The sequence below is a fragment of the Loxodonta africana genome, chromosome 12, assembly GCF_030014295.1.
Source record: "Loxodonta africana isolate mLoxAfr1 chromosome 12, mLoxAfr1.hap2, whole genome shotgun sequence".
In the NCBI taxonomy this organism is placed as follows: domain Eukaryota; kingdom Metazoa; phylum Chordata; class Mammalia; order Proboscidea; family Elephantidae; genus Loxodonta; species Loxodonta africana.
The window spans coordinates 78,708,504-78,726,169 of NC_087353.1; the positions used below are offsets into that span (position 1 = coordinate 78,708,504).

Below are 17,666 nucleotides of genomic sequence, written 5' to 3' on the forward strand. Positions count from 1 at the left end.
AAGTCAATTCTGACTCCTTTCAACCCTACAGGACAGAGTAGAATGGCCCCATAGGGTTTCCTAGGCTAGAATCTTTATGGGAGAAGATCACTAGGTCTTTTCTCTCTTGGAGTTGCTGGTGGGTTCAAACTGCTGACCTTTTGATTAGCAGCTGAGTGCTTTAACCATTGCACCACCAGAGTTCCTTCTTCTAAAGTCCTTACCTGATTCCAACTCATAGTGACCCTATAGAAAAGAGTAGAACTGCCCCATAGGGTTTCCAAGGAGTGGCTGGTGAATTGCCAACCTTTTGGCAGCAGGCGAGCTCTTAACCACTGTGTCAAATCCTTAGCAGCAGTAAAAAACAAAAACCGACAAAAACAACCAAACGGTTGCCGTGAAGTCTCTTCCCACTCATGATGACTCCACGTGTGTCAGAGTAGAATTGTGCTCCGTAGGGTTTTCAGTGGCTGATTTTTCGGACATAGGTTGCCAGGCCTTTCTTCCAAGGCACCTCTGGGTGAACTTGAACCTCCAGCCTTTCTGGCTAGCAGCCGAGCAGATTAACCATTTGCACTACCCAGAGACAAGCCCTTAGCATGCCACTGTCAAATCGGGATAGTTAGGAAACATAGTGGAGCGTCAGAGGACTGAAATTTTCAGGGCAAGCCCAGGCGGTGGATCTCAAGCAGGGGCAATTTTGCTCACAGATATTTGGCAATGTCTTGAGACATTTTTGATTGTCACAACTTGGGGAGGGAGTGCTGTTGGCATCTGGTGAGTAAAGTCCAGGCATGCTACTAAACATCCGGTGATGCACAGGACAGCCCCAAGTGGGGACTCAAAGGATTATCTGGTTCCAAATGTCATTAGTGCCACTGCTGAGAAGCCCTGGCCTATAGTAACTTAGTTACTCTCTGGAGCAGATTATTTTTTTCTAAACAGATCCAGTGTAGTTAGTTGGACAGAATAGCCCTGCTTTCTTTTCTAAAAAGGAATCATAGTATTTCTCAAAGAGATACACTAGATAGAGTTAAGTGAAAAGAAGCTTCTTGGAAAAAAGTTAAGACAACATGTAACTGGAACAGGGGCTTGAGCCAGCTGGAGCTGCCCAGGAACCCCAGGCTACCCGTTTGTTCAGAAGCCACAAAATGGTAAATGAAATATCAAATGTAACTTGGCCTGGCACAAAGTAGGTACTCAGTAAATGTCTCCCTTCATTGCTTGCTTGCTTGTGGTGACACAATTTTGTGGCAGGTGGGTAGCTTTAACCACTGTTTGCAGAATTGGGTTTAAGCAAGGCCTTGCAAAAGCTTGGAGTTTTAGAAATTGACAGAAACCCAGTGACAGCTGTCTCTGTGGTTAGTCTTATCTTCCTGCCAGGATTTTGCTAGAAACGCCAGATTCTGTCTGTTTAGACCTCCTGTGATTCTTGACAATGATTCACTCGGTGAACATTTGTTGAGGGTCTACTTTGTGAGGCTCAGGACTGGGTGCTGGTGGACATAGGGTAAATAAGTTGGTCATTGGAGCCCCTACCTTTATGAAGCTTTCAGCCTCGCTGGGAAGATAGACACTGAGAATGCAATATGTGCACTTATTTTATTCAACGGTTATAAATATTATCAAGGAGACCTGTATATGGAGCGTACACCAGCGCCAACTGCTGTTGAGTTGATTCCAACCCATGGCAATCCCATGTGTAGCAGAACAGAACCATACTCCATAGGGTTTTCATGACCTTTTGTAAGCACATTGCCAGGGCTCTCTTCTGAGGCACCTCTGGGTGGATTTGAACTGCCAACCTTTTGTTAGTAGCTGAGTGTTTAACTGTTTATGCTACCCAAAGACTCTATGGGGTGTATGAGAGGGTATTATACAGGGGGCCTAGCCTGGTCTGGAAGTTCAAGGACAATTTAACAGAGGAAATATGTAGGCTTGGGTCAAATGAACCAGGTGAACAGGGAGTGAGCTGGGGAGATGGGGAATATAGGGGCCAGAGCAAGCACCATGTGAGACAGGCTTAGGGAAGGAGCCTTCCAGAAAATGAAAGAAAGGTAGAGCACTGTGACAGAGTGAGTGACGAGGTGTTGTGGGGTAAGGAGTATATTGAAGTGAGGCTGCAGGTGCAGAATGGGCAAACCTCTTAAATCATGCTGAGCATTTTTTATATTATCCTAAGACTCTTCTGAAGGAGGATAGTGAATGATCAGATTTACATTTAAAAAATTACATTTTTTCCCAAGGCACAACAATTGGTCACTGTTCACCTGGAGCAACAGAGGAAGGAGAGTCAGGAATAGGAGGATGAAATGAGATGTGTGGCTAATTGCCTGTTTGAGCCACTGCCTCCTTTGCCATGATGAGATCAGAAGAACTGGATGGTGCCTGGCTACTATTACTGACCATTTTGATCAAAGATATTATAGAAGAATCCTAATGAGAAGGGAGAAAATGCAGAACAGAATTTCAGATTCTCATGGACTGCACACTTTCTGGAGCCGTGGAGGCTGAATGAACTCCTCAAAACTGTTGCCTCAAGATAACCTTTAAACCTTAAACCAGAAATATCCCCTGAAGTCTTCTTAAAACCAAACAGTAGTTTGGCTTAACTTGTAAAGAATGTCTGCTTGGGCATTGTGATCTTTTAAGATCCATCTAATGGCATCACATTGACAACAGCAGCTCGAAAGGTTAGACAGGACATGTTAATGGGGCGGGGGGGGGGGGGACATTTCAGCCAAGGAGGGCGAGTAATGGTTGCACAACTGAAAGAATGTAATCAATGTCACTGAATTGCACATGGAGGAACTTGAATTGCTGTATTTTCTATAACAACAACAACATATTTAAAAAATTACTTTAAATATTAAAAAAATAAAGCTCTGAAAGCAAAACACCTGGCATACAAATTCCATTTTTAAAATTATTCATGATGTGACCTTTAACTAATTATTTTAATCTCAGTAAGCCAGAGTTTTCCTGTGAGTAAAATGGAGCTGATGAATGAGATGATCCATGGAAAATTCTGTGTATAGTGAGATCATGATCCATAGTGCTGAATTCATGTCAACTTTTGATATTATGGTTTTAGTTATATAATTATGGCACCCTAAACCATTTCATTTTTTATAGGTAATTTTCTTTTGTACTTTATTTTAAGGAATAAAATAAATGGTACTTAAAAAATGAAAAATAACGTTTTTAAAGGAGGTTGCTAGGTCACTTAAATTTTCAAACCGCTTTTGATTTCTGGAAGATCAAACTAACACATCTGGATTTCTCCGTGTGTATGTGTTATTGAGGTATAAGTCACATACCATGAAATTCAGTTTTTTTTTTAAGTGTAGGATTCAGTTGTTTTTAGTATTTGCACCGAGTCGTACAGCCATCACCACTATCTAATTTCAGAACATTTCATCAACCCCCAAAGAAACCCCATTCCCATTAGCAGTCGCTCCCCATTCTCCCAGCCCCTGGCAACCACTAATCAGCTTTTCTGTCTCAGTGAGTTTGTCTCTTCTTGATATTTCATATAAATGGAATCATACCTGTGACCTGTTGTAACTGGCTTAGCATAATGGTTTCAAGGTTCGTCCATGTTATAGCATGTATCTGTACTTTTCCTTTTTATGACCGAATAATATTCTGTTGTGTGGCTCTAGCACACATAGTTTCACCATTTTTCAGTTGATGGACACTTGGGTTGTTTCCACTTTTTGGTAATAATGAATAACGCTGCTGTGGAGTTGACACTGTATCATGCAAATGGTCAGGAAGGCCGTGGATTTCAACCTTTATCTTTAAAGAAAAGGGCTTCTCTCCTTTTTGTTCTGTAGCACATTCTGTTCAGTAAGCAATTTCTTTTCTAAAAGACTTTTGTGTGGCAGTAAAGGCTCAACCACGTGTGTTAATGTTGACGAATTGAAAGAAATGCTGTTGAAAACTTGAGTCTTCCTGTTGGCACTTGAAAGCAATATTTGCAGTTAATGGTGCCAATTCTTGCTTAGTTCTGGAAGTCAGAGTCCATTGTCCTGGTTGTCCATTTACAAGTGGATGGCATGGAATTAGCTCCTCCATTTCGCTTGACTGTCTTCTTGTCCACATTAATAGAATATACTTGGTCGCCTATTACTGAGGTGTAGTGGCTTTCATCTTGAGTGGTCATGTCGGAGAATAAACAATAAGTGAAAATCAGAGTGGCCTCGGTATTGCAGTTCAGAATGTGATGAAATGTTCTGAAATCAGATAGGAGGTCACAAGTCTAATTAAAATTGGTTTATGACCTGCACTGGGGTGTGACTTCAGGCACAGTAAGTATTAAAGAATTAGTGAACGTTTAAGCAAGAGCATTTTCAGACCAAGGAAGAAGGCGTAGGCAGGGAACTAAGAAACTTCTTAGTTTGTCACATAAAGTGGGAAAAATAAAAATAGTTTTAAGTAAGGTCCAAGCAGTTTTGGTAACAATGTTTAAATGGTAAATTAGCACAAATCAATCAACAACTGAAAAGGTTTGGTTTATCAAGTTCAGGGTACAGGGTTTATAAAAAGAGGAGTTAATCTGAAATTTTAATGCACCTGTTTGTATTGGTTTATCACTGGTTCCTTTTAATGTTAGTGTCAGGAATGTTACCTAAGAGTTCATTTAACAAGTTTAGAGTGACTGGAAAATTGGGCTCACCAATTGTGCAAGCAGTTACGGGACACATTGCTGCTGATACATGGTCATATGTGTCAGGGGAAGCAAGTTACTTTTGGCCAGTAAACTCCTTATTGGGAAAAATTAGTTTCTTAGAAGATAATGGATCTGCGCTACAGTAACTAGTCTACAGTTTCATCACTGTACTTAGTAGACACAATATGTTATTTATCAGGCCATGTTAGAGGAATCTCATGGCAATTATATTATAAAATAAGCATAGGATTCTCACTGTCTGGCGGATACCATATTAAGGACTACCTATATTGTTACTAACCCTTATAATAACCCTACCAAAGTAGACAGACACTGGTGACATACCTAGTGTACGAATGAATGAAAAGAGGCTCAGAGATTAACTGACTTGTCCAAGGTCACACAGGGATGGCAGAGCTAAACTTGATCCCAGGGCTGGCTGATGCACCATTACAATCTACTTCCCCCTTCTCTGGTATGCTAGCGCCAAGGAAAACATTATGTTATGGAAGATTAAATTCCATCGGCAGTTAAAATTCTTGAATTTTGTTATTAAAAGTGTGTTCTGGCTCTTAGCATGTTGTTACTTGTCTTTTCATTGATTGCTGTGTGACTTTAAATTCTTTATCTGTCTTGAGCACATTTTGCCCATCTATGGCAATGTCCTAAGGAGCACTGATGGCTCAGCGGTTAAGCTCTCGGCTGCTAACTGAAAGGTGGTTGGTTCAAACCCACTAGGCACTCCATGGGAGAAAGATGTGGCAGTCTGCTAAAGATTCAGTCTGGAAACTCTATGACGCAGTTCTACTCTGTTCTATAGGGTTGCTACAAGTCAAAATCGACTGATGGCAATGGGTTTGGTAACAGTGTCATATAACGTGTTCGTGAAGCATACTTCGAACTTCCTGGAGGTCTTTATATGATCTGCACAAAGAAAGGCAGCTTAACCTGGTCAGTGGAGTTCAATTTTGTTGCTTACCCTGCCACTATTTGGTGGTTTTGAATTAAATCACTGGATTATGTAGCTCTTATCCTCTTATTTAAAAACAAGGCCAATGATACTAGCTACTTGCTTTCCGATGTCAAATCTCAGGGCCAACAGAATTTTTCTAGATCTTGGGGTGGGGTGGGTGGGGTGGGTGTGAGTGAACTGTTGGGCCGGAGTCAGAGCACATGGGTTGATGGCCCAATATTACTAAGCCACATCACCCTGCAGTCCTCTTCACTGTCCTTCCCAATGATGCTTGACTCACCTACCCTGAGGGTCATGAAGAGAATGAGATGAAAAATCGTCTATGAAGATGTATAAGAGATGATTATACACAGAACAAAGTACCATGTGATTATAATATTTGGAAATCTTAGATTGGTTTAGTCTTCCTTTTGGGTTTTTGCTTGCTTGCTGTTGGCCTTGTTAGATGACACTTCAGTTGTGTGTTTTTATTTTTCTTCTTTTTTTTTTTTAGTGGTACGTTTGCAACAGAGAGAAATTATGCGAATCACTCCAGGCTGTCTTTGTTCAGAGTTACCTCGATCATGGAACACAGGTCTTCTTAAACAACAGCATTGAGAAGTCAGGCTGGCTATTTATCCAATTATATCATTCCTTTGTGTCATCTGTTTTTAGCCTGTTTATGTCTAGAACATCTATCAATGGGTAAGTGACTCTTGGATATTGTTTTTTCTTTATCCTTAGATTAAAAAGAAAAATGAAAAAGAAAAGTTACCTTGTTCAAGATGTTGACCACCTCAGCTACAATAGAATGCTAGGCTGTCGGTAGCGGCCAATGACCCAGCCTCTGCCTTGAGACTTTGTAACCCCCAGCAAAAAAAAAAAAGTCACAAGAAATTGAAAAACAGCCTCATTAGCCTGTATTTCCGGGACAGTAGTCACTTAGGGTGGTGCTTCCCAGACTTTGATGTGCACAGGAATCACCTGGAGATATTGTTAAAATGCAGGTTCTGGTTCAGGAGAGTGGGGTGGGGGGTGACTCAGAGTCTGTATTTCCAGCACACTCCTTAGTGATGCTAAAGCTACTGGTACCAGACCACACTGAGGAGCAAGATGCTTGGAACCAAGCTCTCAGCGTAGTCAGGCTGAAGACTAAGATTCCCTTTGCCTTAAGCACACTTCCCAGGAGCAAGCTTTTTTTGGGGTGGGGAGAGTCTAATTAGCCCAACGGTGGGTGAAGACTTGTTTGGAGTGAAAGGTCCTGCACCCATTTTTACGTAATATCTAGACTCACAAAAAAAACCTGTTGCCGTCGATTCAGACTCATAGTGACTCTATATAGAGTTTTGTAAATTTTTTGCGGAGGTTCTCCCTCACATGAATCCTTAGGAAAAGCTTTAGGAGTATTTTCTATCCTTTCTTGGCTAAATTTTCAAACACCCCCAAGGCCCTAGAATCCAGAAACCCAAAGAGAAAGGCAGTAATGCTCAGTGCCCAAAAACGCTTGTTAAACCACTTAGAGTCGTTGGTTGGACCCACTTTTCCACTTTTTTTTTTTTCTCCCTTGAGGTTTGGAGCCAGCTTCTATTGAATGTCTGGATTCCCAGTGAATCATCTGGCCCTTAAGTATGTTTTTAGGCACCACGAGCCATTCCTTGAGGTTTCTTACTTGCTTTCCTTCATTGTTTATATGAAATTGCCTTAAGTTCGCTTTATCAAACAGTTGTTGTTTTTGTATTGGTAGTTGCATTTTTACAACTTGGTCTGACATTTTGTTCCTGAAGTGAGCTGCACTGAATTTCTGTTCTTTATTATTTATGCTTTCTTTGGAAAGCACTTGAGTCATCATAGCTATTATTCTTATCCTTTTTGGGATCCTGTACCTATTTGGGAAACGCTGGTGGCTTAGTGGTTAAGTGCTATGGCTGCTAACCAAAAGGTCAGCAGTTTGAATCCACCAGGCAGTTCTTGGAAACTCTGTGGGGCAGTTCTACTCTGTCTTATAGGGTCACTATGAGTCAGACTCGATGGCAATGGGTTTGGGTTTTTGGGGGGGTACCTATTTGAGGAGTTCCTAGGTGCAAACAGTTAATGTGCTGGGCTGCTAATCAAAAGGTTGGCGGTTTGAATCCACCCAGAGATGTCTTGGAGGAAATGCCTGCTGGTTTACTTCTGAAAAAAATTAGCCATTAAAAACCTTAAGGAGCACAGCTCTACTCTGACACACATAGGATTGCCATGAGTCGGAGTCGACACGATGGCAGCTGGTACTGGGACCTATTCGAAAGTGATAAAAGATAGGAATCGTCTCTTCAAAAAAGTACTTACATTCAATATTTTGCATATAATTTTGGGGCATTCAGCCTCTGACCTGTCTTCCCCACCTCTGTCCCTTTGGCCCTGGTTAAAATTTCTTGCTCCGAAATTTCATAGTTCAGTCAGAGAGGCAATGCAATTGGTTTTTGACTTCTCTTGTCTACAACTCTTCTGCTTTTTTTCTTTTTTTAGCACCTTGAACAAATAAAAACAAAACCTATTGCTGTTGAGCCATAGGCCCCTCCCAAAAAACCCACCTCTTGCCCTCTGTCTTATTCTCAGTTGAGAACTTAGTTTTGAATACTTACCATCCATGGCAATGGTAGATTATTATCAGGAGTGGTTGTGTTTTACAGAAATAATTACTGTGGAACCTTTTTGAGTTAAGATACTTATCACACCTCTTTTATGTTGGAAAGGGGAAGGCCAAGTAAGGAGAAACTTGATAGCTGTTTTCAGAGTTTATTTTATAAGGAAGAGGCACGCCCCCTCTATAATCTGTCCCTAATAGACTCAATCTAAAGAGAACGTAGATTGTGGCCAGAGAACCTAGGGCAGTTGTTTAACACTGAAAAGAACATATGGACATATCTAACTTTAAAAAAAAATTTATTGTGTTTTAAGTGAAAGTTTACAATTCAAGTCAGTCTCTCATACAAAAACTTATACATACCTTGCAATATAACCATAGCTGCTGTCCCTGTAACGTGACAGCACACTTCTCCTCTCCACCCTGTATTCCCCATGTTCATTCAGCCAGCTCCTGTCCACCTCTGCCTTCTCACCTCACCTCCAGGCAGGAGCTGCCCACATAGTCTCGTGTGTCTGCTGGAGCCAAGAAGCTCACTCTTCACCAGTATCATTTTCTGTCTTATAGTCCAGTCCAATGCCTGTCTGAAGAGTTGGCTTCGGGAATGGTTCCAGTGTCTTGGGCTAACAGAGGGTCCAGGAACCATGACCTCTGGGGTCCCTCCAGTCTCAAACAGACCATTAAGTCCTGTCTTTTTACGAGAATTTGAGGTCTGCATCCCACTGTTCTCCCACTCCATCAGGGATTCTCTTTTGTGTTCCCTGTCAGGGCAGTCATCGATGGTAGCCAGGCACCATCTACTTCTTCTGGTCTCAGGCTGATGGAGTCTCTGGTTTATGTGGACATCACTAACTTTGAGGGCTAAAGACAAGTGAGAGAGCCATACCTCTCCGTTGTGTGTGTTTACCAGAAACCTTGTATTGGAATAAGTCAGTATCTTGGTATGCTGGGTGGGGCAATTGTTCATTATGTGGGACTGTCCCACACACTTCAGGAAGTTTAATTTTTTGGCCTTGCTAACCAGATGCCTGTAGCCAACTCCCTAGTCACTGTGACTATCCAAAACCCTTCTATCTACTCCCAGTGCCCTCTAGAGGGCAAAACCGGACCTGGCCGAGAAACACTGGGCTTGATGAATTTTGGTTTATTTTCTGACAGTTTTAATCTTTTGAGCCTCTGTTGCCTGTGATATTTGGATATTGGACGTTGCTTCTCTCTGGTGCCTTAAATGTAGACCAGTTAGATGACCTCTTGAGCTCTGGCCTTAGATGACCTTCAGCTCTTGAATTTTCTGATTACCATGTCAGGGTTCTTCACACCCCAAAGAGATGGCTAAGGAAGCATGTTATTTCATAGCTGAGAAAGTGTAAGCAAAGTAACAATTTTGTAGCTTACTCTTGGTCGTGTGGCAAGCCAGCATCTGTGTTTGCAACATGCATCCCACAAGCCAGGCTGCCTCTAACCTCTCACTGCTCCTGCTCCTTACTTCTACTCTTACTCCTGTGTAGCTGTGTCAGTAAGTTGTCCTTTTTTCTCAAATGGGCTTTCTTTGGATTGTTTTTTCTGTGGATGATATGAACAGTTGAAGACTAAAAACATCTTCTTTTATGAGCTGTGGTTTCTCTGGTAAGCAGTGGTAGAGGACGGCATCGTGTTTATCAGTCTCTGGATTCTTCTTTCCTACCACCCTCCCCCTCAGTTTTTAGCATTTCTGGAGACAGAAGATTTACTATAAATATGTCATGAGGCTTGGTTAAACTCTCATATGGCCTTAATAGGAAAAGGGGAAGGAGAGTTTGTTACAGGAATCAGAGCTCCTCATGAACTCCATCAATTCCCCCCCGCCCCCCGCCCCGAATCTGGTCTTACCAGGGTTACATGTTGCCTGTATCTTCCCAGTCACTAGGTAGGAAACATATCGTACCTTATGGTTCTTTCCAGAAAATAGCAATACAGTACATATTTCTGTCTCACTTCTTAGTGATTTTCAAACTGTCTTCCAGAGTCTAAGGAGGCAATGCCTCAGCAGTTGTTTTGGCTGCAAAGAAAGGCCTAGACGTGGGCTGGCAGTGGCTCCGGGGCCCTGAACCTCATTTCAAAAGACCAGCTCCCCTTTTATCATTGCATTTAGAGAAAGGCTCTGCTGCCTAAAAGGAGTTTGAGAATCCCCACCCTGGACAAACTAGGATTTACGAGCTAGAAAGCAAGTCCTAAACAGGAAAAAAAAAAAAAGTGTTTTATTTCCCAGGATGATGCTTCCATGAGACTTGGTTTGAGTGATAGGAGCTTTTCTGGGCCTTCTTTTTGATCTCCATTTTAATTCCTCTCAATCTCTTTTTTCAAAGGCATTACTATGGTTTTGATAGTTTTTGTTAAACATCTTTAGAGCTAATAGCACCCAGCCGATTGTATAACATGTAGACTGTGACAAACTATACAAGTATGACTCTGTTTCTTTAAAGTAAATTAGCTAATACCGCAAGGGCCACTCTTTGCTTCTTTTCTCTAGTTTCTCTTAAAAATCTAATATACTAAAACTATTTTTCTCATCTATTGTTTAGTTTTATATTCCAAGTGGATTTTTTTTCCTGTGTTCATTTTTCTGCCTAGTGTTGCGGTCTGCTTCTGTCAGCCAGGCTGTCATCTTTTTTTCACTGATACATGTTTTCTATTACCCTTTCCATCTTTCCTTTCTATTTTGACTTAAGTTCTTCTGCCTTCACATTTATGGTTTAATATCTTAGACATTTCGTCTTCCTTTCCCTTCCCTTCTCCTCTTATTCTTTTTCCCTTTCTGTCTTTTATTCCCCTCCCTCCACCACCCCTTTTGGTTCATTATTTGCAACCCCAAAGACAGTGATGTCTGGAAGTATCTTCCTATATTACTGATTTTGCTTTTTCATCATCAGTAAAAATGATACCAGTTCAAAAGGCTGTTGGTGCTGAGTCACTACGCGCCTTGTGTTTGTGTAAGTTAATTTATGTGGACACTCCCATTTTTGTCTTTTTTGTTGTTTCAGGTTGCTAGGAAGAGGATCGATGTTTGTGTTTTCACCAGATCAATTTCAGAGACTGCTTAAAATTCATCCGGACTGGAAAACCCATAGACTTCTTGACTTAGGTGCTGGAGATGGAGAAGTCACAAAAATCATGAGCCCTCATTTTGAAGAAATTTATGCCACTGAGCTATCTGAAACAATGATCTGGCAGCTTCAGAAAAAAAAGTACAGGTATAATTTTAGACATGGTTTGGGGTGCATTTCTTGGTTTTAGGTGTATTTCTTCTTGAAACTATATAAAGTATATGAATCACTTCCATGATTAGGAATTAAAGGAAATCTTCCCGTATCACATTTAAGTGAAAATTTAGAGAGAAATAATCTTTCCTTGGCAATATTGTTCTGGAGTAGAGCTGTTGGCACTGTAGGAGGAAAAGGACTAGTGAGAGAGCTTGGAAAAGGGAGATGAGGTGCGGTGGCTTGGTCCCTCTTCGTAGTCTAGCGTTCTTCAGTCTTGGTTTTAAGACCCTATGGTACTTGAGAGACTGAGGAAAAAGGCTCTTCTTTATTTAGTATGGCTACTATTGACTGGGAGAAGAAGGTGCTGAGTATAGAATGGGGAAGTGGGGCTGGAATCTGCCTCCTTCTTTGTAATTGGAAGCCCAGCCTAGCCTTAGAGAGAAAGGAGAAGAATTTTGCAGTCACTCACTTTTCTATCCACAGACATTTCCCCTTATAAAGACTAACCCTTTGGAGCAGAATTGTATTAAGTGTTGGCAAAACATGGAAATTTTTAGCCTGGGGAAGGGAAGACTAAGTGGGAGGTGGAAGGAAAGATTACTGTAAGCAGATATTTGATGGGATTTTATATGGAAGGAAGGAGTAGGTGTAGTCTCCAGTATAATCAGGCACAGGTAGGTCCCAGAAGCTGAGTTTCAGGTAAGAAAAGAAGCTTGAATCATCCAGCTCCTTGTCACTGTCAGTGTTTAAACAGTTGTTAGGGATGTTACAGGAGAAGACTTATGTTGGTGTGAGGTTGAACTATGTGGTTCGTAAGGTCCCATTTAGCCCCAGTACTCTGTCTCAGGTTAGATCCTGGTGAGTCTGTGTGGTAGTCCTTGAAATGTATTCCTTTGATTAGAAATTAATTCACCATTTCAAAGCTTGAAATGCTTTGACTTTTGTTATAACAGTGTCTTTAAATCACGCCATTCTTAACTCTGACCCTTGAAATGGGTCTGGGGAGGAAGGTGTTGGAGACATGTCTTCAAATGACTCCCTCTACACCCCCTTCTTTTCATTGTTTGCTAGTAGAGCCCTTCTAGAGACTAAATGTCTAAGTGGAATTTTCAGTGATACTCCAGATGTTTGAATTTGTCATTTAAATGTATCTAGAGCTTTTTTTTTTAGAGCTTACGTGAAAAGTAGCCTAGTAAATTTATTTACCATATAAAAATGTGTAGTTCGATTTTTTTCTGACATGTAGTATGTACAAAATTCTTTTGCGATTTGACTTAGATGAGAAATTTATACTGGTGGCTTGTCTTCCACTAGAATGAAGTAAAAGCTTATTCATAAAAGTGGCAAATTTTGTAACCATTGATGTGGTTTGAGATTTTAATGAGGAAGCATCTTATTAACCAGCCCTAGTGGTGCAACGGTTAAGTGCTCAGCTGCTAACCGAAAGCTTGGCGGTTCAAACCCACCCAGTGGCTCCGTGGAAGAAAGACCTGGTGATATGCCCCTATGAAGATTGCAGCCTAGAAACCCCCCAGGCGGTCCTGCTCTGCCACCGAGGTCGCTGTGCGTTAAAACAGTGTCTTTATTGTTGGGGTTCAGGGCTGGCAGCAAGGCGCACTTTCAACTTAATTCCACTTTTTTTGCGGGGGGGGGGCTTCTTTTTGAAGGTCACTGTTTTTCTTAGTATCTGGGTCCATGAGAAACTGGCTTTTCAATAAAGGCTCTGGATGGCATAAGGTGACGAAACAGAAAATGACCGGATTTTTCCTCTGTATTGTAAGATGTCATTGAAACCAGAAAACGCTACTGTAAAATTTAAGTGTATGGTTTTGATTTTTAAAACAAAATAATAACTTTTCTTTATATTGTTGGCACTTTGGTTTTTATTCAGGATCTAGGAAAATAATGATCGTCTTGTCATTTCTCTAAGGAAAAAATATTTTAAATTCTGCTGGGAAGAGAACTATTTGTTTTCTTGAATGCCCTGCTTTTGGGGTTAGAAATGCTGTTTTTGGAAAAGTGATAGATATAGGAAAGGGTTATACAATTCTTGATTTTTGCAGTAATGAACAATTCCATAATTTGAATACCAGTATAATTAAAAAAAAAATTCTCTTTTGGCAGGGAAAAATTTGGTAGCATATTTACCTTTCTTGGAGCCCTGGCGGCTCAGTGATTAAGAGCTCAGCTGCTAACCACAAGTCAGCAGTTTGAATCCACCAGCTGCTCCTTAGAAACCTTTTGGGGGTGTTCTACTCTGTCCTGCAGGGTTGCTAGGAGTTGAATCGACAGGACGGCAGTGGGTTTGGTTTTTTACCTTCCATAGTCTGCTTAATGTTACAAAGTTAATGTTAAATTTAGTTTACAGTATCTGAGTGGTGGTTAGTAATGGGGGAGGAAACAAATGTGCTGGCAAGATGCTGAGTGGAAGTGGGAATGAGTTTGAAATTAAATCCCAACAGACAGATTACATACAAATCATCACAAAATAGTTGTATATATATACTTTGGTACCAGAGAATAAAAATCTTTAATGTACTTTTGAAAGGATTTTATCCATTACCTGTATAGGTTTGGAATTTTTCTTAAAAGAAAATATTATAGTTAAGAATTCTATTTGTTATGTTAATACCTTCATTTTCTTTTTTTATCTTTTATCATCTTTTAAAAAATAATTTTTTTTTTTGTTGTTGGAAATATATACAGCAGGGCATATACCAATTCAACAATTTTTACATGTACAATTCAGTGATTTCGATTATAGTCTTCAAGTTTTGCAACAATTTTCACCCTCCTTTGCTGAAGTGTTCCTCATCCATTAACATAAAGTCACTGCCCCCTAAGTTTCTTATCTAATCTTTCAAGTTGCTGTTGTCAATTTGATCTCAATAGACAGTTCTGAAAAGAGCGCAATGCTCAAGGCAGATATTCCTTATTAGTTAAGAAGAAGACTTCTGGGGATATTTTTGGTTTAAGGTTTAAAGGTTATCTCAGAACAATAGTTTAAGCTGTTCATCCATCCTCCATGGCTCCAGAATATCTGAATTCCATGAGAATTTGAAATTCTGTTCTGCATTTCCCCCCTTTTGATCAGGATTCTTCTGTAGAATCTTTGATCAAAATGTTCAGTAACGGTAGCCAGGCACCATCCAATTTTGTTTTCTCGTTTTAATGAAAAGGTATTGGAGACTGGAGGGCAAATTGCCATTTACTCTTAAGCCACTATGTTGGAAGCATTTATTCGAAGACTGATAGTCATGTTCATTCTCAACTTATATGGAGAGATTGACCTCAACAACATACTTGGAGAGTTTCCAAGTTGTAATTTTTACCCTGAGAGTGATTTGCAGTGTGACCTTGAACAAGTTGCCTCTTTTATTTTTCTCATAAAAAAAGGAAAATTCTAACAACTTGTTAGAATTTCTGGGTTAGTAGGCAGTGTAAGTGGGGCTAGTAAATTTGTCTTCTTCACTAGAACTGGATTTATACATAAAAGTCACAAAATAGAAGTAAAGATGAGGTTTGTTGGGCTTCTATAGGTATAAATTTCACTGTTCTAGCACGAAAGCCATAATTTTCTTACAGGAGCATATATTTTTATCTTTTAAAATTACCAACATGGAGACTACCTATCTTCAACTAATTATGAGGTGTATTTACTGGGATTATTCTATATTAAATCTGATACACGTTTGGCTGCTGCTTCATTGCAGAAAGACCTAAGTTTTTTTGTTTTGTTTTATTTTTCAATCACGTACACATTCCCCGCCTCGCCCCAGTTTATGATTTTAAATTGGCCATTTAAGGAGCCCTAGTGGTGCAGTGGTTAAAGCGCTCAGCTGCTAAAACCAGTGTCGGCAGTTTGAACCCACCAGATGCTCCAGCGCTGTGTGGGAGAAAAGACCTGGCGATTTGCTCCATAAAAATTTCAGCCTTGGCAACCCTGTGGGACAGTTCTCTCCTGTATCCTACAAGGTTGCTAAGAGTTGGAATTGACAACGACTATGACAATGCTTGACTTATTTCAAGCAATATTTAGTGCCATAAAACGCCTGTACAACAAAGACACCTGACTAGTCCCCTGAAGTTTGTTACAGTGTTGTTTTGTAGGAGGATTGTTTTAGTTTAAAAAAAATCTAGATTGAAGAATGTTTTGTTTTCGTGTTTATTCTGCTGTTCAAAAATGCTATAAGATATCATTATGCTAATGAGTTTTCAAAAGAGCTGTCGTCATGGTTTTAGAATTTTCCAGGATGCCTCCACTGTGTCTGCTCAGCTTTTCAAAGACTTGTTTACCAAAGAGCCTTTTTCATGTTTCTTTTTTCGCCTGTATCTATCATAACATGTCTCACCTACCACATTCCCATTTATAACCAAGCAGGAGTCAGTAATTTATAGAATTGTCTTAGTGGTGTAGTTAACAAAGAGTCTGTTATAAGAATTTCCCCTTTCTGCGGAAAAACGTTGTAAGGACTAGAAATTTTTTTTTTTTTCTCCTCACTTTTATGTGATTGAAAGCAGAGGGTGGTGTTTTAACCATGGCCTTCATCCACAATTTAATATGCTATCTTATGCCTTATCTTTTCCTATATAGTTCTTCAGATATGGAGATTCCAGAGTGTGAAATAGTATCTCTCTAGGGAGAGGAGATATATTCAAAAGGCCATAGGTTGTAAATGGGAATTACCCTACACCACCCCCAGCCATTCTTTAGAATAGGAAGGGCCTAGGACTGGAAAAGGAGCCCTGGTGGCGCCGTGGTCAAAGTGCTAGGCTGCTAACCGAAAGGTCGGCAGTTCCAACCCACCAGCTGCTCTATGGGAGAAAAGACCTGACAATTTGCTCCCATAAAGATTTCAGACTGGGAAGCCCTGTGGGGCAGTTCTACTCTGTCCTATAGGGTTGCTATGAGTCGGAATCGACTTGATGGCACAGAACAACAAGACTAGAAAACATGAATATTTGATGTATTAATAAATTTCAATGAATGTTAAAAAGCAGGACTCTTTACAGTTCATTAACTTATGTTCAGGAATTGGATGCTCTAGTTTAAAAACTAATTTTATCACCTTGTATCTTCACATTTCTTAATATAAGAATGACAGGTTTTAGAAGGGAAATTTTATATGCTTTGAGATTTGGAAATAGGTGAAATGCTTGGTATAGGAAATAACGGTTGTTACATGGTTGTTAATATGGTCTCTTGCCTGACCATATTATTACTGCAAATATAAATAATAAATGAAGATTTGCATTTGTTTTCGCTTAGGAGGCAAAATTAGAGTCTTAAATGGTGCCTCAATTCTTTTCAAAGTTGTCTTTAAGGGGGGTGGTATTAACCCAGCTCTTCCTGATTTTTTCAGAGTGCTTGGTATAAATGAATGGCAGAATACAGGGTTCCAGTATGATGTCATCAGCTGCTTGAATTTGCTGGACCGCTGTGATCAGCCTTTGACTTTGTTAAAAGATATCAGAAGTGTCTTGGAGCCAACTAGAGGCAGGGTCATCCTTGCCCTGGTCTTGCCCTTTCATCCCTATGTGGAAAACGGTAAGTGTGGCCAGCGGACTGTTACCCTGGATAGATGTTATTGGTATTTATGCTTTTATGCTGTGCACAATGAAGCATTTTCTGGTATTTCTTAGACTAGCCTGGAATTAAAAATAATACAGTTAGCTCTTGTAAAATATCACCTAGGTTAATGTTCATTTTAATGAGAATTTTATAGAACTCAAGCACTCCTCTGGCAGTGGTAAAAGTTAATACTCAGCCGAGTCTTCCTGCTTGAGATTGAAAGCCTAAAATGAGTCTGTATTCTCTGGTTTTTAATAGAGCCTGAGCCATTTATTTATTGGCTTGGAAGCTAAGTCAGGCAATAAATGTTGCCTTTTAATCTGCTCATATATACTTGCCGAATATTGTAGCTGTTTTCTCTTGCATTTTACATCGCTTGTCCCAGATTCTAAAAATGATAAATGCTGTTATCTGTTTTTTCCCCTTTTAAAGACCATTTGCATTCCAACATGTAGCATTTCTTTGTGTGACATTTGCTTTTTCGATTGCATGGTCTTTCTCTTCAGCAGTGTTGAATGGAGATTGTATTAGAAGAAATAGTTTGATTTCATATCACTTCATATTTACTCTGACTTCTGGCTGGAGTCACATTGATTCATAGTTTTAGCTTTTGTGGTTTGTAT

The 17,666-nt window shown here is 40.1% G+C and overlaps 1 protein-coding gene across 4 annotated transcripts in view; it reads left to right on the forward strand.

Moving 5' to 3' along the window:
* Positions 1-17,666, forward strand: part of METTL9 (methyltransferase 9, His-X-His N1(pi)-histidine) — a 52,310-nt gene that overhangs the window by 13,633 nt on the left and 21,011 nt on the right. For 3 of the 4 annotated variants that reach the window (XM_023558831.2, XM_064295691.1, XM_064295690.1), the window contains exons 2-4: positions 6,121-6,311; positions 11,253-11,462; positions 16,835-17,019. In XM_023558831.2, coding sequence (XP_023414599.1) covers positions 6,121-6,311; positions 11,253-11,462; positions 16,835-17,019 — 586 coding nt within the window. The remainder of the gene's footprint in view (positions 1-6,120; positions 6,312-11,252; positions 11,463-16,834; positions 17,020-17,666) is intronic. The other variant, XM_064295692.1, reaches the window with a different exon arrangement.